The sequence below is a fragment of the Pelophylax lessonae genome (genome assembly GCF_965119305.1).
Source record: "Pelophylax lessonae genome assembly, chromosome: 3".
Lineage (NCBI taxonomy): Eukaryota > Metazoa > Chordata > Amphibia > Anura > Ranidae > Pelophylax > Pelophylax lessonae.
Window position 1 is genome coordinate 314,465,081 of NC_138770.1, and position 20,705 is coordinate 314,485,785.

The 20,705-nt window shown below is 45.6% G+C and overlaps 1 protein-coding gene across 1 annotated transcript in view; it reads right to left on the minus strand.

Annotated features, from left to right (window-relative positions):
- Positions 1-683: 683 nt before the first annotated feature.
- FYTTD1 (forty-two-three domain containing 1) overlaps positions 684-20,705 on the minus strand; it is a 72,807-nt gene continuing 52,785 nt past the window's right edge. Inside the window, exons 6-9 of the mRNA XM_082252508.1 lie at positions 15,884-15,945; positions 1,826-1,900; positions 1,601-1,712; positions 684-1,510 (exon numbers count right to left, since the gene is read on the minus strand). Of these exons, the coding sequence (XP_082108634.1) occupies positions 1,415-1,510; positions 1,601-1,712; positions 1,826-1,900; positions 15,884-15,945 (345 nt within the window). The 3' untranslated portion in view covers positions 684-1,414. The remainder of the gene's footprint in view (positions 1,511-1,600; positions 1,713-1,825; positions 1,901-15,883; positions 15,946-20,705) is intronic.

Consider the following 20,705-nt stretch of genomic DNA (forward strand, 5'->3'; position numbering starts at 1 on the left):
AGGGGTGAGCTGTGTTGTAAACAGGGGGACAGCGAGGTAAAGTGGGGGTTTGATGTAAAGTGGGACACTGTAATTTAAAGGGGTCCTGTAATGTAAAGGGAGGGCTGTAAAGTGGGGGCTGCTATGTAAATAGGAAGAGGACGTTAAAGGGGTACACTGAGATGTAAATGGGAGGACTGCGATGTGAAGGGGGATTTGATACGCAAAGGGGTGATGTGAAAGGGGTGGGGCTATAATGTAAAGATCTGAGTCATAGCACAAACATGAAATCCCGACCTCTGCTGAAAGAAAGTTTTACTGACCAGAGCCCTGTGAATTTTAAATCAATACCTCAGTATAAATATAGTAGCTCTAAAACTTAACTGATTTGAAATGCAAATAATCAGTTGTGCATAACCTTTTATTTTGTAAAAGAAATGAAAGATAAGGTATACAACATTTTTTCCTCAACTGAATTGAACAATCATAGCAAAAGGGTCATTCAACATTTTTAACAAAGGTTATGGAAAGTATCTTCCATGGGGGTGCTGCATCTTCCATAGGGGTGCTGCAAGCCTAGAACTCAGCTCAGGCAGGAAAAAAAAAAAAGAAAATAAACACCCCAATGACAGACACTTTTGTTAACAAATCTTCCAGAATTTAACAAATGCTACTCTGTATTTTGCGATATACTTCTGATTTGCGGTATTCTTAACACTCCAAAAGGTTAACTAAAAGCAGAGCTGTGCTTTGGCTCTGAACAGGAACACCGCAAATACTTTTATTCTTCAAATAGGGTTGGCAATAGGATGTCAAATACAGTTAAACTGGACCCAACAAATGCAGCTGAAAGAGTGCCAAAAGGAAGCACTCAGTGGACATCTGTTTTCATGAGGAATAGAAATACAGTATCATGACTTCTACTGAAGCTCTTCATGCGGATGAAACCATATTTATGTTGAACAATGTCTTGCCTTCTTTTAGGAGCCATTTTAGCCATCAATTATCATCAGTTAGGTGGGGCACCGGTATAAAGCATAAATAAAACTGTACATTAAAACTGTACAATAACAATAAAAGGAAAAAAAAAAAAAACAATTCTACATCTTGGTATGGAAATATTTATGTCCTTCGAAACAAAAGTAGTGACTATGTACTCTGTACTCATCTTGGTTCCTCAGAAAAACCTTAGAAGAGAACCTGAGCAAACAATTCCAAGTCACGCTTCACTTTTCTATGGTCAAATGTTCCTTTGTGTATTTTACAGTAAAAACAATACAAAAGTTTTCCCACTTTGATTATCTCAAAAAATAAGGAACGGAGGAGCCGCATCCTCAGTGTAGGAGACACAAGTCTTCGTCTCTGCTGTTAAAGCCAAGTGAAAAAACAAAAACAGGAACGTAAAACACAACAATCCTTGGGCACAAAACAGGCCTCATCCTACAGTCACAAATCTGCTGCCTTTGCTCATAGCCTGAGACAGTCTTTGTTCTTTTAGAATCTTGAAACGTTCATTTAATGTGATTCCAGTCTAGAAAACAACACACATACAGTAAGAATTTTTTTTTTATACTTTAAGGTAACACAGAAGGTAAGAGTCTGCAATCATGTAATGGCATACCTGTTTTACAACGCTGTTTATATCAAAGTCTAAAGGGACTCCTTTGGGGATCTTGGGTTCTGAACCCTCCTTTTTCAATAAAAAAGGCAGTGGAGGCCGAGGCAACCTTGTACTAAAGAATAAAAATAAAACTTGGTTAAGTCCACAAGATGCACACACAAAAAAAAAAAAACAAAAAAAACCACACATAGATGATTTATATTCTTTAAATTTAAAACCACAAACCTAGGTATCAAAGCTGCAGTAGGATTATCGATTGATACCGTCAGAATACCACTGCTGTTCATAGAGGTCCTCCAACTAGAAGAAAAATAGAATTTACTATAATATGTTCTTGCTGGTTTCTGAGCATGTACAAAAGGGAAACAAAATATAGCATACATTAAATACCAATGCTCACTGACACAAAACAACTGTAGTAACTTCAAAACAATTCTCCCTCCCTACCATCTACCAATTGGCATACATAAGTTATTGCCCTTTGAACCTTTCCATGTTGTGTAAAAATCTGGAATTAAAATGGATTTTACCAGTAAGTCTCCATGCACACTAGCGTTTTCATTAGCTCAAAAAACACTAGAAAAAAAACCCTGGATTAAAAAAAAGCTGGTAATAGCGTTTTTGTGTCAGCTTCTAGTAGCATTTTAGTAACTTTTAGGAGCATTTAAATTAGCACTTTTACAGTATATGAAGAAAAATAAGCTGCTGAAAAAAAGCTGCAAGGAGGGTTATAGCATTTATGAACGTGTATTGTTTATTTTCGGCCACGAAAAACGCTCCCAAAAACAATTTTTTTTTCTGCTCCAAGACGCTGAAGCTCAAAACAAGCGAATAGCCTAAAGTAGTGTGCATGGACACAGAGGATAACACTATTTAGCTTCTAGGAGCAGGAGCAAAAAACGCCAATAGCTTCTAGAAGCTTAAAAAACGCTAATGTGCATGGAGCCTTAGGCTGGCCATACACTATACAATTTAATTATTACATTTTCTTTAGATTACCTTTAACTATGTAGTAGTGCAAGGGCCTGCCTGAGTGCATACAGATTAAAAGTGTATAGGTTTGACTTCATATTATATTGTTTTAGTAAATCTAAAGGAAAATTTAAGAAAATTGTATAATGTATGGCCAGCCTTAATATCACATAACGCGCTTTGCATTTTAATGGTGGAATATCTATATTTTGACCCAAAAATAAAAACAAAGGTGGCAAATATTTTTAAGTTTCACAAGTATTCACCCCCTCACAACACTTGGTAGAACCACCTGCACTTCTAAAAGAAAAGAAAAAAATCTTCTTAGGCATCTCTCTACAGTAATAGAAATCTGGATCTGTAATTTTCTTTGTGCAAAATTTCTGTAGCCGCATCAGACTAATTGGGGATTCCGGGTGAACAGCAAGTTTCAAATCATGCTACAGTAATCAACTAATTAAGGTCAGAGATTTGACCAGGATATGTGATAGAAAGCCTTTTATAGGCAGAGTTGAGGTTGTGCTTCGTTAATTTAGACAGTAACAGCAGTTAGCTTCATACTGTATGTGTTGCCCAGCAAGCTCAGCATTTGTATAAAAGTGATCTAGGCAGCTTTACTGTACTTGCAGGAGTCGCTTTCTAGACTCCGTGTGAAGGCAAAGTTAACCACTTGCCTACAGTGCACTTTCACCCCCTTCCTGCCCAGGCCAATTTTCAGCTTTCAGCGCTGTCACATTTTGAATGACAATTGCGCGGTCATGTTACACTGTACCCATATGAAATTTTTATCATTTTATTCACGCAAATAGAGCTTTCTTTTGGTGGTATTTAATCACCTCTGGGTTTTTTATTTCTTAAATAAAAAAAAAAAAAAAAAATGAAAAAGACAGAAAATTTTGAAAAAAAAAAATAAAATTTTCTCCTTCACTGATGTGCGCTGATGAGGCGGCACTGATAGGCTGCACTGATGGGCACTGATGGAGGTGGCACTTATGGGCACTGATAAGGTGGCACTGTTTAGGAGGTACTAATATGCCGCACTGATGGGCACTGACTGTGGGCACTGAGGTAATCAGTGGGCACTGCAGTAATTGGCAGTTTATTTACATTTTGTGTAATCAGGGCACTGATGATCAGTGCCCGATTACGTGTATTTGTCTCCCCTATGAGAAGGAGCCGTTGATCGGCTCTCCTCGCCTCACACACTGACTCTGCTCGCAGAAGGAGGTCAAGGTTATGGCAAAAATCAGCCGCAGAATGGAACTGGCCATGGTAAAAAGGTATTGGACCAGAGATTCAGCTCTCTTGTCAAAAGGCTCCACCGGGAGAAGGGTGGCTTTGTTCAACCTGCAAACCTGTCCACCACAGATGGTACTGTCAGTTTTTTTTTTTTTTTTTTTTAACAGGGACTCTTCATAAGGATACCTTCTAGCGAAGCGCTTAGGGACCTCAACAGTGCATTTGAGGGAACCCCACTGACTCGTGACAATGTGGTCGAAATAGGTGTAAAAGGGAAACACCTTTGCCACTTTGGAGGCTATGCGGGTAACAAATTGCACCTGCGCAGTCGACGCAGCAGTAGCTGCGTCCTCCAATTTCAAAGTTTTTCAAACTGATGCAATCAGCGCATCCACTAGCGCTTTTTTATGCGGGGCTGTAGTGGAAGAGGATTCGGCCTCACTATCAGAGCACTCAGGGAGCGTGGACACAGACCCAGTAGGGTGACTCGCACTTGCGGCGGCCAAATCAATCTCAGAATCTGAGGAGACGGAGGATGCAGGTGAAGGATGGTTTTTGCTCGTCCTATTTTTGCGGGCCAGATCTACTTTGGACACCAGTGACTGCAGGACCACCGGCCTAGCAGACAAGGCGGACTGGGTCCCCGCAGCCTCTGAGAGGGGGGGGATCAGGTGGTGACGTGCTCCAGGGACTCCATGGGTTAACCTGGGGACCTCCAGCAAGAAGTGTAAAAATTGCTGTTAAAATTCCCCCCCCCCCCACCGCTGCACCAGCAGCACCACAAGTCCCAGCACACCAATTACCGCTATAGCAGAAAGAGGGTGCTGTTTAGCACCCACAGGGACTCACCACCCCTTCTCAGATGCAGAGCCAGAGAACTAGGCTACACACCATGTGGCGATCAAAGAGAAAGAGGAAGTTCAGGAACTGCCACTAAAGGCCCAACGCCGATTCACCGCTCCATAGGCTTACAAAAACATGGTCGCTGTGTGATAGCAATGGGAAACTACAAGAAAATGGCCGCTGGACTACACAAACATGGCTGCCGATTATACAGCAGTCATCCATGGCAAAACGGCAGCCACACGCGGCTCCCGAGATGATCCACAGGCACACTTGGACAGTAAGGGGGGACCCTGCCAGGGACCCCCACTAGGACCATCCCACCCCCCTCGATACCCCTCAAACAGAAAAGCGGGCATGGTCACCCCAGGAGGGGGGGGGGGGGCATAGCTAGGTACGGGTGAATAGGGGGTGGTCCACAGAGGGACCTTGATAGTGAGGGGGAGCGACATGAGAGAAGGGCACTCGATGGTCTGACCAACCCAGGGAGGGGCCCACGTCCACCTTGAAAAACCACCAGAAGGGAGGGGGGACACTACTCAACACACCTTGGGACTGGGCGGGCACCGCTCCAGGTCAACCACCGCACCATCTTGCCAGAGGCATGCTGCGACTCAGATCGTGACCAGGGCTGTGCGTCCTCGCGAGGTGTAAAACCGGCCAGCCAGCCGCTGTCCAGTGGGGCTGTCGCGGCCAACCTAGCGCGGAGCTAAGGTCAGGTCATGCTCGCTAGTCAGACAGAGAAACCTGTAAGGATCTAGGATATCCAGTCCGTTCCCCAGTCTGGCAGTTGATTATAGTTCACACAGGAACAAAAAATAATAAAAAGGAAAAAATTATGTTTAAAAAAGGGAAAAAATGCTAGGATCAGAGATCCCAGCAAGAAACTGGGTTCTTACTCCTGACTAGGCAGAAAAAAATTGAAGACCTATAGCAGGAAGTGGGAGTATACCCCCCCTGGGACTGCCCTATAGGCGTAGGCAAACTTTTTTCGGCCTAGTGTCCTACTCCTGTAGGGGGCAGCATAAACCCAAGGGTCAAGAAGATCTGGAGCTGTGTCCGTCAATGAACGAAAGAGAAATTATATTAATTATATAATATATATATATATATATATATATATATATATATATATCTCCTGTCTTCTTGCACACACGCATAATGCAAACACAGATAATTTATACACATGTATGTAAACGATTGCGCCCACTTAATGCATCTCTGTAAACGCTAGCCTAAGCAATAAATCTAGGTCCCTCCTTTACAGTTAAACCTAAACTAATAAAGCTACATAAACCTAAAGCGGTCACTTAAAGCTTCACCTATTGATAACTTTCAGTACCGTAACTTTTCACTATTTCACAGAGCGCACAGTTTTAAGGCTTGACATTCGGTATTTATTTGACCCCAGTGCATCCTATTTTGCACAATTAAAGTTGAGGATTTAATGGTTTGTGTGCACTTTTATTTAAGGGCACTTTTACCTGAAAATATAGATTTGGTATCAGTTGAGCAAATATCTTACTATATAAAAAGTTGCTCAGAAAAACCAGAAAATATATACGGTTGTGTCATTTTATAGCCACAAATGCTCATTTTAACATCTGTGAAAAAAAGACAAAGTGCTCCAGAGAAGTGGTAAATCAACCCGGATGAATAACCATTTAAATCAAGAATTTCATTTTTTTTTTTATTTGTAAATAATTTGAAAATAACCGTTTTCCATCTAAATCATTATGGACTATTTTAGTCAGATCAGTAAGTTCAAACAACAATAACAAACATTTTATTCCCAGCATATACCACTATTAACCACTTCAGCTCTGGGAGGTTTTACCCTCCTAATGACCAGGCCATTTGTTGCGATATAGCACTGCGTTTCTTTAACTTACAATTGCGCAGTCGTGTGACGCTGTACCAAAAAAAAATTGATTTACTTTTTCCCCATAAATAGAGCTTTCTTTTGGTGGTATTTGATCACCTCTGTGGTTTTTATATTTTGCGCTATAAACAAAAAAAAAATCCAAACAATTTTGAAAAAAAAAAATTGGATTTTTGACTTACTGTAAAATCCTTCTCTTAAGTTCATTGATGGACGCAGTCCTCTAATCCATATCAGTAGGGTTATACTGCCCCCTACAGGAGTAGGACACTAGGCAGAAAAAAAGTTCTGGCTATGCCTGCATAGGATGTCAGTTTTGTATCAAAGCAGTGTCAGAAAAGTAATACCAACCCAACTGAAAATAGAGGGGCGGGTACTGCGTCCGTCAATGAAGAGAAAAGGATTTTATGGTAAGTCAAAAATCCAGTTTTCACTATCGTTTATTGACGGACGCTGTCCTCTCATCCATATCAGTAGGGACATCCTAAAGCAGTGCCATAAAATGAGGGGTGGGAACAGCAGAAAAGAACAAGTCCCCAAGGCTAAACATAGCCAGCCAGGTAAAATAGAACTCATCAGAACAAAAGATGAGGCCCACCTGAAAACAAACAGTAAACACCCTCAAGGCAGGCCAAAAAGCCCTCCAGACAGCAGCCAGAAAAACTTTGCGGCCAAAAGAGGCATCTGTAGATGCCAGCACATCCACCTTCTAAAATTTGGTAAAAGGTGTGAACAGACGACCAGGTAGCCGTCTTGCAACCTGAAGCACAGATGCCTGTATGGCGAAAAGCCCAGGAAGCAATAGGCGCCCGAGTACAATGCACCGAACTAGGGAAAGGTAGGACCTGACCCTTAATTGAATAAGCCGGCACCACCGTCTGTCTGATCCAACTGGAAATAGTTGCATCAGACACAGGTAGCCCTGTTCTAGGGCCATCCGTGAGTACAGAGAGCGAACCTGACTCACGAAAAGACTCGGTAGTCGACAAGTACACCTTGAATGCCCTAACTATATCCAGAGTATGCAATGCACATTCCTTAGGATGTTTGGGCTAAGGACACAAAGATGGTAATACAATGTTCTCGTTCAAGTGAACGCTAGAAACCACCTTCGGAGGGAAGGACGGATCCGGACGAAGTAACATTCGTCTCCATAAACCATCACATAGGGAGAACGATAGGACAATGTTGCCAGTGCCGACACTCTGTGTGTAGAGTGACAGCAACCAAGAAGGCCACCTTCTGTAATAAGGTAGGAAGGGGATACCCCTGAATACTTGCAAAGGGAGGTTCATGAAGAACCGACTGCACCAAATCAAGATCCCCAGTTGATGACGGAGATTGCACTGGAAATACCAAGTGTCGCACCCCCTGAAAGAAATTACGCACCAGGGAATGGGCGGCCAACGGCCTTTGGAAGAAAATTGCCAAAGCCGAAACCTGACCCTTGATAGTACTCAAGGCCAACTTTTGATCAACTCCTCGTTGAAGGAAAGCCAAGATCCGGGCTAAGAGCGAGGGGGAGCCCAAAGAGAAGCACACAACGCAATATACGTCTTTCTCGTATGATGAAAAATCATCCGTGAATTTGCTTCCCACGCTTTAAGCAGAGTGGAAATCACTGAAGCAGACAATCCCCTGCCGTTCAGCACCTGACTTTCAACAGCCAAGCCAACAAAGCCAGCAACCGAAAAAGCAGAATGGAAGATTGGTTCTGGAGACAATAAATCCTCCCTGAGAGGAAGTCTCCAAGGAGCGTCTGCGACTAGCCTGACCAAGTCGGCGCACCAAACTCAGCGAGGCCAGTCCTGAGCCACGAGAATGACCGGAATCCCTTCCACCTCGATCCTGCGAATAAGTCTTGGCAGCAACTTGAGAGGAGGAAAGGCAGACCGTGATCGCTCTCATACGATTATGCGTGTGTCATTCTTGCGCAGGTGACCATACTAAACTTCTCAATATCGTTCATGTTGAACTAAGTATATGTTCTTGCCTAGGACAGAACCCATGGTGCCACCAGTGCATCTGCTAGAGGGTCTCGGGAGCGGGCCACAAACCTCTGCACTATCCTGCAGATGCGACGCCAACAGATCCACGACTGTAGTGCCCCAACAAAAGTACAACTGCTGCAACACCTCCGGATAAAAAGGGACCATTCCCAATGCAATCCAGAGCTTGTCGACTGAGGCAATCCGCTTGCCAATTTTTCACACCTGGAAAGGGAACAGCGGAGAGAGCTGGAACAAGGCGCTCTGCCAAACAAAGAACGCCTATCACTTCCAAGACCGCAAGGACACCTTGGTGCCCCCTGGTGAATGACAAACAACGGTTGGGGTACAGTCCGAATGAATGCGCACTGGACAGCTGCAGGTGCCGGGTCCAGTGAACTAGGCAAAGCCGGATCTAAGTTTCAGGACATTGATCGGTAACCTGGATTCCTCCAGGGACTATACTCTCTGAGCAGAGAACCTGCCGAGGACTCCTCCCCATCCGGACAGGCTTGCATCCGTGGTGACAATTGTCCAGTATCAGGGGAGAAAGGATTTCCTGCTTGGCATCGGGGACCGAAGCCACCAGATCAGGTCACCTGGCTCAGCCGGATCCGAATGTCCAGAGAGTTTGGATTCTAGTCCCATTTGAGAAGGATTGCCTTCTGGGGGATCCTCGAGAGGGATTGAGTGAAAGGGACCATCTCGAAAGACGACACCATCAGTCCCAGAACTTGCATGCAGGTCCGAAGGGATGACCATGTGCTGGACAGTAACAGTTGCAGATGAGGTTCCAAGTTTTTTTTTTCCCCGGAGGGAGAAACACCCTAACTGAGGATGAGTCCAATGTCAGGCCCAGATAGTCCAGTCTCATGGAAGGGACCAGGGATGACTTCTGAAGGTCCAGAACTCACCCGAACTCCTCCAAAATTTTCATGGTGACTTCCAAAATTTGTCGTCGGCACCGTAGGGGGACTCCACACCGAGAAGCAGATCGGCCAGGAACCCAGGACCGATACACCCCGCTGCCGCAATAGCGCCAGGAACGGAGCCAATGCCTTTGTGAAGACCCGAGGAGAAGAAGCGACCAATAGAGATCCATTTCCATGGCAAAAACGGAGAACCGTTGGTGTCCTGCACAAAACGGAATGTGAAGGTAGGCATCTTAGATGTCTATGGAGGCCAGGAATCCCCCTGATGTAGGGAAGCCACCATCGTACGAACCGATACCATCTTGAAATTTTGATCCGCAAGGAACCATCTAAGGGCCAGTAGGTCCAGCCTTGTTGAACCAGAGCCTGAACTGCTCTCCATAGAGTGCCTGCAAGCGATCCAGGGACAGCCTTACATTGGAAGGGAAAACCTTACCAGAAAAACGAATCGAAACCCGATCTTGCAACCGGACCGCATGACCTCTTGAACCCAGCTGCCTGGGATCCGGGCCAGCAGCAGGTCCGAGAACCGGCAAAGACGTCCCCCCACTCCAAATATGGGTGAGAACGGACCTTCAGGCCGAATAGGCCTTGTCCGCAGGTCTGGAAAAAAACGATCTCTTGTTTGCCAGACCAGGGTCGTTTGGAACCACCCGAGGAAGTCTTGAAGGACTTCGCCCACATCGACTCTCTCCGAGAGACGAAGAAACTGTTTGTGACCTGAAAAGGAGGGACCCCGTCCACGATGAAAGGCCCTTACTCTTGTTAGCCTGAGGAGGAAAGCACTCTTCCCCTTATATAATTTCACCCAGGGCAGTGCCAAACAGGCGATCCCCCTGAAAAGGGAGGTCACATCCTTGGCCGGAGTGTTGGTCTGCGGATCAAACTTCTAAGAAGGACTTAATGGATCCTTCTTAGAAGTTTGATCCGCAGACCAACACTCCGGCCAAGGATACGCCGGATAACCACCGCCGAAACCGACATGTGACTCAATAAAGGAGCTGTGCCCAGCGCGGCATCGCAACAAATTTCAGCCCTCACCCCAGTTGGGCCAACAGCTCCCCCAGGGCAGAAGGGACTCACTCATCACCAAGTCACAGCATTGGAACTCTGCCCGTCAGGCAGAGTCTTCGTGGCAAGGGCATCACAAACACTGTTCCCAATGCAGACCCTGCCAGGGAGTACAGATCGGGGGCCACAGCCCGCTTCATCCTATCCCCTAGGTCCTTAAAGAACGGGGATACCTCCACCGGAACAACGGCAGTCCTATTCAGCCTAGAGACTAAGTCTGTAAGAGGTTACCAGAGACTCCTCAAAAGAGTAACGTCTAGCAGCTGCTTAAACACCCCAGGGGAACGTCTCAGATGGTCACATTCTTTATGAGCATGCATGCAAATTAGGCTGCTCCGGATGGCATGTGTGCCAGATGAAACCTGCGTCCCAGGTGCAGCCGCCGCTGCGTCCTCCAAATTGCAGGGTGTCACGCACCGAAACAACCAGTGCATCCACCGTCACCTGTATCATGCGCGGCAGGGGAGGTAGAAAGGTCATCCTCCTTATCCGAGGAGACCAAGCGCGAGGTTAGCAGATCTGGCAGGGAGGCCCCCGTCTGCGGCGGTAAAGTCAGGCTCCGAATCCTGTACTACAGGACAGAGGAAAACCCAGGAGTGTGAGGGTCCGACCATCCCAGGGAGGGGCCCGCGTCCACCCCAAAATCCGACAGGGAGGGGGGGGGGGGGGGGAATGTTTACTCACCATACCAGGAACACAGGCAGGTGCCATCTCCTGACAGGACCCCCTCTCCACCGCAGTGTGGGGGCTGTCAGCAAAATAGGAACGCTGGGACATAGGCCTACACCCTCTCCACTGCGTGTGCGACCTGGCGAGATGTTTAACTCACAGGGCCAGTCCCCGTCCAGTGGGACTATGTCGCGACCGACCCAGCACGAGCTTGCTGGCCAGAGTGGGGTGACCACTGGATCTAGATATCCAGCCCGTCGCCCAGCCAAGCATAGTTGCTTGAAGACCTCACATGAAAAAATTCCAGCGAAAAAAAGGCTAGCTATAAAAAAAAAAAAAAAAATCGACATAAAAAAAATACTTTTATGCCAGGACCAACGATCCCAGCAAGGAACTAGGTCTTTACTCCTGACTAGGCAGATTAAAACTGACATCCTATGCAGGAAGAGAGGGTGTACCCTCCGGGACTGCCCATAGGCGCAGCCAGAACTTTTTTCTGCCTAGTGTCCTACTCCTGTAGGAGGGCAGTATAACCCTACTGATATGGATCAGAGAACTGTGTCCGCCAATGACCGAGGAGAGGGGGGGGGGGGGGGGGGATATAATTTTTTCCCATCAATTTAGGTCAATATATATTCTGCATGAAATACAAAGGGGGTGCAGCGCTACAATATAAAATGGTATTATAATAATATACACTCAAAATACCATTTTATATTGTAGCGCTGAACCCCCTTTGTATTTCATGCTTTACTGGGATTTGATAGATTTGACCTGTACTCGTGTTCAGCAGCTTTTACCCCATTTTGTTGATTGTAGCGCTGAATGCGTTTTTATTACAATATATATTCTGCTACATATTTTTGTAAAAAAAAAAATCCTAATAAGTGTACAGGCATTCTCCGCGTTACAAAAAAGATAGGGACTGTAGATGTGTTCTTAAGTCTAATTTGTCAGAACAGGTACATTTTTTAAGTTTAGCTCCAGCCAAAAGAATAATTTTTAAGTTTTTTTGGATAGCATAGGGAAGGGTTACCACCCCTGTAATGTTTGTTTTGCTGTCTGTACCCCTGTTCGGAAGGTTTCACCTCACTTTCTGTCCCTAGGACAATTGGATTTTGAAAATTTTGGGCTGTTGTGGAAACAACGATTAGTGATAAAAACTTCAGCGGAAACCCCTTTTTCCCCAACTAAGAGATACATTTATGGACTTATTTTTTTTTTTTTAATTGTTTTTACTAGAAATGGTGGCGATCAGTGATTGTTGGCGGGACTGCGCACTTCAAGCGGAGTTCCAGCCTAAACACACCTGTCCAGCGGTCCAGCGATGCGGCCGCCCGAAGTCTCGGTCTTCTCCCTCTCTGCTCTGCCGCGCCTGCATCATTGGTGTGGGCACCCGGCTGTGACAGTTTGCGGATTCACAGCCGGGTACGCACTGCGCATGCGCGAGTTGCGCTACGCGTCGTGATTGGCTGGCAATCTTCTGGGACCTCTGACATGTCCCAGAAGATTGCAGGGAGGGAGGGGGAGAGGAGAACTTCCGCTCAGGGGGAGAGGAGAACTTCCGCTCAGGGCGCCGCGGCGCTCCGAGCGGAAGTAGGAGCAGGTACATGTCAAAACTAGGTACCCGCTCCCCCGCCCCCCCCAAAAAATGACACACCAAATGTGGCATGTCAGGGGGTTAGAACTACCTGAAGCGGAAGTTCCACTTTTAGATGGAACTCCGCTTTCAGCAGACAAATGTGACACTAAGTGACACTTTTTGGGAACCAGTGACACCAATACAGTGATCAGTGCTTAAAAAAAATACAGTTACTGTATAAATTACACTGGCAAGGTAGGGGTTAACACCAGGGGCGATCAAGGGGTTAAATGTGATCCTAGGGAGTGCTTTCTCACTGTAGGGGGAGTGGATGTACTATAGAAAAAGAGATCCGTGTTTCAGCTTAGCTGAAACACAAGATATCCCTCTTCCTCTGGGACAGAAAAGCAGTCTGCCTTGTTTCAATAGGCAGACCTCGGTTCTGTCATGCCACAGAATGATCGGTGGGTCCCGGCAGCCATCCTGGGCACCTGACCCTCTGATTGGCTCCCGTTGTGATTGGACATAGCATGCGCCCCCCTAACATCTCGCGGTAAATATGCGGCAGGGAGTCCGGAAGTGGTTAAGGTTCGAGAAGTAGCAGGTGAATGGTGAATACTCATACAAAACATTGTACAAAATAAAAAGACACTGAACACAAAAGAACAAAAACCTGGCTACAATAGTATACATAAATGGGCCCTCCAAAAACTGCAACTTGCTCACAACTCAAAAGTCAGAAAGACAAAAAGGGGCTCATTTATAGCCTAACCCCAGGAAACCTAAAAACCCTCTCTTGTAGTGGGGTTTTACCTGCAATGCAATGCTTAAATGCTCATTTATGTCTAGGAGACAGAAAAGTTTTAGTAACCCAATCCTCTGCTCCTCTGTAAGACAGCACTCACCCATGCTCCAGTGGAGGACTGTTTCTCAGTGTCACGTCCAATGCATGGCTATAGTTCCTCATTGGTCTTGAGCACCATAGAACGCCAGAGCATAGGGGAGAAGAAGCTGAGAGGACTGGTTTAGACATGCAGAGAAGCCAGCAGAAGCGGAGGATTGAAGTGCTTTACCAAGTCCCTTAAATACAGACAAACCGTTGCAGTGCAGGCACAGCCCCACAGCAAAGAAGAATTTTCAGGCTTCGCAGAGTTCAGTTTTAACAACAGTAGGGTGAAACACACTGGTAAGAACATAAATGATTATCTCAGATTTGCCAGTATGCACCTGAACAACTCACAGGTCTTACTGAAAAATTGTTCAAAGGAGATAAAAGTGAAACTAGGACAGAGATCCCATCATAAAGAGGGGAATGATAATACCCAAGTCAACCTAAGGACCTATACCTTCCCAGAGACATGACAAAAGGCATGAATGAATCGCTCTACAGTATCCTCAAATACTTCCCCTCATCTCAAGTTCTTGTAATCTCTATAAAGCTCTGTCCTTTGGACATTCATTTCCGCTGTAAACAACTTTGTGATGATTTGTACTAGAAATTGGTTTTGTTTGACACCAAAAATCATAATACCAGGATAAAATTTGTACTTTTTAAAAGGCCTTGTACACATGAGCGTACATCCGTGTGAAGGCCGTGTTTGCCCACATGGGACGCACAGGTGTTCTGTGCATTAGCATGCAGGCAATCACATTCACGTCAATTGGGATGCAGTAGCAGCTCACAACTTTGGGTGTGGGTGCATGTCCCTGAATGCAAACATTATGATTTGGTGACAAACTGGATGCCAAACTGGGGTGCAGCGGCTGTGTCTGGGCAGCTGTTGAGTGCCAATTGACAAGTATCAGACTGTCTGCACACAAATGCATGGAACACCAATGCATCCTCGTGCCAGAAAAATGTGGCCCTAATACAGGTGTAAACTTAGGAAAGCCCATGTGAACAAGGCCTAGCAATGGTTATTTAAAACTTAAAACTTGTCAAAAGTAGAAAAAAACGTTAAATTACAAATTGCACACATTTCTTTGAATAATTCCTTAACCACTTGCTACCCACCCGCCGTCAAATGACAGCAGAGCGGTGCAGCTATTGTTCTGGGACGTCATCATATGACGGCGCACCAGAACAGCCTCTCTTGCGCGCCCCCGAAATCGGTAAAGAGTCGATGACATGACTCTTTACCCATGTGATCGGCTGTGTCCAATTATTCGTCAGAAGGTGAGGCGAGGAGAGCCGATCAGCGGCTCCAACTCATAGGGGAGACGAGTACAAGTAATCATCAGTGCCCTGATTACACAAAATGTAAATAAAGTGCCAATTACTGCCCACAATGCTGCCAGTCAGTTCCTGCTCATCTAGGCACTGACTGGCAGCACTATGGGCACTGCTGGTGCTGCCCGTCAGTGCCCATTAGTTCCGCCTGTCAGTGCCCATCAGTTCCACCCGTCAGTGCAGCATATTCGTACCTTCTCATCAGTGCCACCTCATCAGTGCCCATCAGTGCAGCCTATCAGTGCCGCCTCATCAGCAAAGGAGAACAAATTATTTATTTTCAAAATTTACTCACAGAAAATAAGAAACTTTTTTTTTTTTTTCAAAATTTTCTGTCTTTTTTCTTTTTTGCAAGAAATAAAAAACCCAGCGGTGATTAAATACCACCAAAAGAAAGCTCTATTTGTGTGAAAAAAATGGTAAAAATTTCATATGGGTCCATTGTAGCATGATTACGCAATTGTCATTCAAAGTGTGACAGTGCTGAAACCTGAAAATTGGCCTGGGCAGGAAGAGGGGGTGAAAGTGCACTGTAGGCAAGTGGTTAAGTATCAAAAAGTTTGAGAAGTGTTGGAGCCCTATTTGAGCTGATTTGCATTTGACACAGAGCTAATCAATGTCTGTACAATACAACACTAGTGGCAACACATTTGTCTGCTTGTGTAGAAGGGCACTGTGCATTATTAGACAAACAAGCAAATTAAAACATCTTCTAAGGAATATGCACCAACTTTTCTTCTGCAATGAACATCGTATGTACAGGCTGGAAAAGAAGTTCTATCAAAACCTCAAAAAACAGGTTTACTGCAGCTCCACTGAGCCTCCTGTGTGGTTTAGGGAAGTGCTAAAGAAGCTGTACAATGCTAGATACTCACGGATGGGTCCTCTTTAAGTCTGGCAACTCTTCAAGTTGATCCATGTCCATAGTAGCCTGAACCTACAGGAATATATAAAACATTAGCCAGAACCTACAGAATATATAAAGCATTAGTCTGAACCCACAGAAATATATAAAAAGCATAAGGAAAACATCAGTAGTATTTTTATTTTAGCAAGTAAAGGAACAGAATTCTGTACGATTTATACCTGTAAGTTACATTAAATAGGCTTTACAGTGCAGTACAGATTTCAATTTAAATTACTGCTAGAGATATATACATAGCTGTTTTTAGAACACTAACCTAAGCAAATGTGAGCAATGCCTTTTCATACAGGCTTTAACCTGGTTATATACATAGAAACATAGAAACATAGAATGTGTCGGCAGATAAGAACCATTTGGCCCATCTAGTCTGCCCAATATATCTGAATCCTATGAATAGTCCCTGGCCCTATCTTGTATGAAGGATAGCCTTATGCCTATCCCATGCATGCTTAAACTCCTTCACTGTATTTGCAGCTACCACTTCTGCAGGAAGGTTATTCCATGCATCCACTACTCTCTCAGTAAAGTAATACTTCCTCATATTACTTTTAAACCTTTAAACAACTATATATACGCAATTATTGTGAAAGTTAAAGATGTAATAATCTCCAAGACAAATTTTATATTGCAGTTTACCAATACTCACGCCATACCTGCATAAAAACTGATGGGAAAACCATGCAGATTTCACATCAGTTTACATACACGTTGACATCAGTTTTCATGCATGGCAGTTATGTGCTCTATTTACACCAATGTTCATGTCATGTCTGTTTTTTTTCCTGTGCAGAAAACTGCATACGTGTTGCAGATTTCTGTGCAGAAAAAAATGAACATTGGAGGTGTGTACAGGGCACATAGAAACCATTTTTTTTGTGCCCTTGCAGAACGAGTGCAGAAAAAATAGGATTTTTGACTTACCGTAAAATCCATTTCTCTGATGTTCATTGACGGACAGAGCTCTTCATCTTCATGACTGTAGGGTTATGCTGCCCCCTACAGGAGTAGGACACTAGGCAGAGAACAGTTTGCGCACGCCTATGGGGCACACTCCCTGTGGGGTATACTCCTACTTCCTGGTATAGTTATTCAGTTTTGTAACAAGCAGTGTCAGAAGAAAAAAAACTAAACCCGAAAGAGGGGCGGGTGCTGTGTCCGTGAATGATCATCAGAGAAATGGATTTTATGATAAGTCAAAAATCCTATTTTCCCTTTCGTTCATTGAAGGATAAGTTATTCAGCTTCATGACCTTGGGAAGGTCCCAAAGCAGTGTCAAACATGAGGGGGGGAACAGCAGAAAACAAACTTCCCAAAGGCTAAACATAGCCAACCAGGTAACAGAGCTCAACTGAGAACAACTGGAGCTCACCTGAAAAAAAGAAAAAAAACAAAAAAAAAAACAAACACACACACACACACACACACACACACACACTTAAAGAAGACAAATCCTCTGAAAAGCAGCCTGCAAAACTTTGCGGCCAAAAGAAGCATCCCTAGAAGCCAACATATCCACTTTATAAAACTTTGTGAATGTGTGTACAGACGACCAAGTGGCCGCGCTTTGCAAACTTGCACCACTGACAACTAATGATGGAAGACCCAGAAGGCACTAAGTGCCCGAGTAGAATGTGCCCTGACAGGGAAAGGAGGAACCTGACCCTTAATAGAATAAGCCTGATCCACCTGGAAATGGTAAAAGCAGAAGCAGCCAGCCCCTTTCGTAGTTCATTAGTGAGGGCAAACAGTGAGTCTGACTTTCAAAACCACTGTGTAGCTGCCAGGTAAACCCTGATTGCCAAAACCACATCCAGGGAATGCAAAGCAACTTCCTTAGGATGCTTAGAACACAGGGAAGGCAACACAAGGTCTTCATTCAGATAAAAAGACCTTTGGAAGGAATGATGGACATGGTCAAAGAACCACCTTATACCTGTGAACAACTAGATAGGGTGAACGGCAGACAGCGCCGCCAGCTCAGACACCCTTTGCGCAGAATAGCCACCAAAAAGGCCACCTTCTGAGACAATGTAAGCAGGGGAATCTCCCGAATATTTTCAAAGGGAGGTTTCTGAAGAACTGACAATACCAAACTGAGGTCCCTTACCAGGGGAGTCAAGTGCCCCACTCCCTGGAGAAAAGTAGGCACCAAGGAGTGTGAGGCCAACAGACGTTGAAAGAAAATCATCAAGGCTGAGACCTGGCTCTTGATGGTACTTAAGGCCAAACATTGCTCGACCCCTCGCTGGAGGAAAGCCAAGATCCGAGTCACCAAAAAAGACTCACACCACGCAACATCCGTCTTCCAAGTACGATGATAAATCTTCCTGGAAGTAGAATTTCTAGCTTTTAAAAGCGTAGGAATCACTGATTCAGACAACCCTCTATCCTTCAGCACCTGGCTTTGAACAGCCAGGCTGTCAAGCCAGCGACCATAAAGCAGAATGGAAGATCAGTCCTTGAGACAGCAGATCTTCCCAGAGAGGGAGTCCCCAAGGAATATTGGTGACACGCCGTACCAGATTGGCGTACTAAGACCGGTGAGGCCAGTCCAGAGCCACTAGAATGACTGGAATCCCTTCTTCCTTCGATCCTGCACAGGAGTCGCAGCAGAAGCTTGAGAGGAGGAAAGGAGTATATCAGACGATAATGACTCCAGGGAGACAATAGGACGTCTGTGGTGTTGGCTAGAGGGTCCCGAAACCGTACTACAAACCTCTGAACTTTCCCGTTGAGGCGAAAAGCCAACAGGTCCACCTTGGAGTCCCCCATTGGAGACAACTGACTGAACACCTCCGGATGAAGTAACCATTCTCCCTGGTTCAACGTCTGTCGATTTGAGATAGTCCGTCTGCCAATTTTCCACCCTTGAAATAATGTGTACAGCAGAGAGCTGGAATGAACCGTTCTGCCCACCTTAAAATGCCGGCTACTTTCCGAGCCGCCAGAACACGTCTCGGGTCTCCTTTTTGATTGACATAGGTCATAGCAGTGGCATTGTCTTAATAAATTCGTACTGGACATCCCTGGAGATTAACTGTCTAATGATTCAGGCAAATCCTGATCGCTTGAAGCTCCAGTACATTGGTCGGTAGCCTAGACTCCTCCAGAGTCCAGCCCCCTTGAGCACAATCCATGCCGAGGACGCCTCCCCACCCCCATAGGCTGGCATTCGTGGTGACAACTGTCCAGTACAGGGGAAGAAAATATTGTCCTTGAAGAAGTGCCGGAGAGTAAAGCCACCAAACCAGGGACCCCCTTGTTCTCTGGCTCAAGATCAGATTGTCCAGAGACTGAGGATCCTTGTTCCACTTCACCAGAATCTCCTTTTGCGGAGATCTTGTGTGGAATCATGCAAACGAAACTGCGTTAAAAAGGTAGACACCATCCAAGCACAGCCCAGCACCCCCATGTAAGTCCGAAGAGATGACCGTCTGCTGGACAGCAGAAGCCGAATTGCCTCCTGCAACTTCTGAAGTTTTGTCAGTCCCAAATATTCCAGGCTCATATACGGAACCAGATCAGACTTCTGAAGATTCAGAATCCAACCAAACTCCCTCAGCGTTTGCATAGTGATCTCCAAGTTGGCCAACAGGGCAGTCGAAGACTATGCTCGCAAAAGCAGATCGTACAAGTACCCCAGTATTGCGATCCCCCACTGACACAATAATGTTAGAACCGGGGCCAACACTTGTTAAGACCCGAGAAACGGGAGGCAAGGCCAAAGGGTAACGGCACAAATTGATAATGCTCCTTGCCCACGGTAAAGCGGAGGAAGCGTTGATGGGTGATACAAATGGGGATGTGAAGGTAAGCGTCCTAGCAATCCATGGATGCCCAGAATAAGGAAGGTCCACGGGTCCGGAAAACATCGAAGACGTCCCCCAACCCCTGATACGAGTGAGGGCGCCCCTTCATGCTGAGGAGTTTTTGCCGCAGGCCTGGGCAGACCCCACTCTTAGTTTGCCCGACCAAGACTTCTTGGGACCCCCATTGGAGGCCCTGAAGGGTTTTGACCCCTTGTCCTGAGAAATGAAAAGGCCACTTGTGTGCAGAAAAGGAGGGTCCCTGTCTTTTAACAGAACTCCTTACCCTTCGACACCTGAGGAAGAAGAGTCCTTTTTCCCCATGAGACCTTTGATGATGTCATCCAAGGAAGCTCCGAACAGGCGATCTCCCACAAATGGAAGATCGGACAAGGCCTTCTTAGAAGCTTGGTCTGTGAACCAGCATTTCAGCCAGATAATGTACTGCGGGACCACCGCCGAGAGACAATCTAGAAAGCAAGAAAGCAGCATCCAAACAGGAGTCACAGAAGAACTGTAGTCCTTGGACCTATTGATCCGCCAGCTCCACAAACTCAAGGGGGAGCGGTTTCTCCTCCAGGTTGCGGAGTAAAACTTTTCCCATTCAGTCATAGTTTGTGATACCAGGGTGATGGTAAACACTGGCCTAAGTGCCGACCCAGCCACAGTGAACATATGGCGGGTCAAGGCCTCCCGACCTCCTTTCAGCCAGATCAGAGAAGACCGGAGACTCTTCTACTGGTATAACCGTGGCCTTATTCTACCTGCAAACCAGAGGTTCACTACAAGAGGTACCATCTATTTTTTAAGGAGGGACTCCTCATAAGGGTTCCGCATTGCAAAACGCTCAGGGATTGCAAAGGTACGTTTTGGGGACCCCCACTGTTTTGAGATAATATCATAAAAGGCGGCGGGAAAGTGGAACACCCTTGCCGCTTTGGAGGACTTATGGGTGTCAAGAGGTG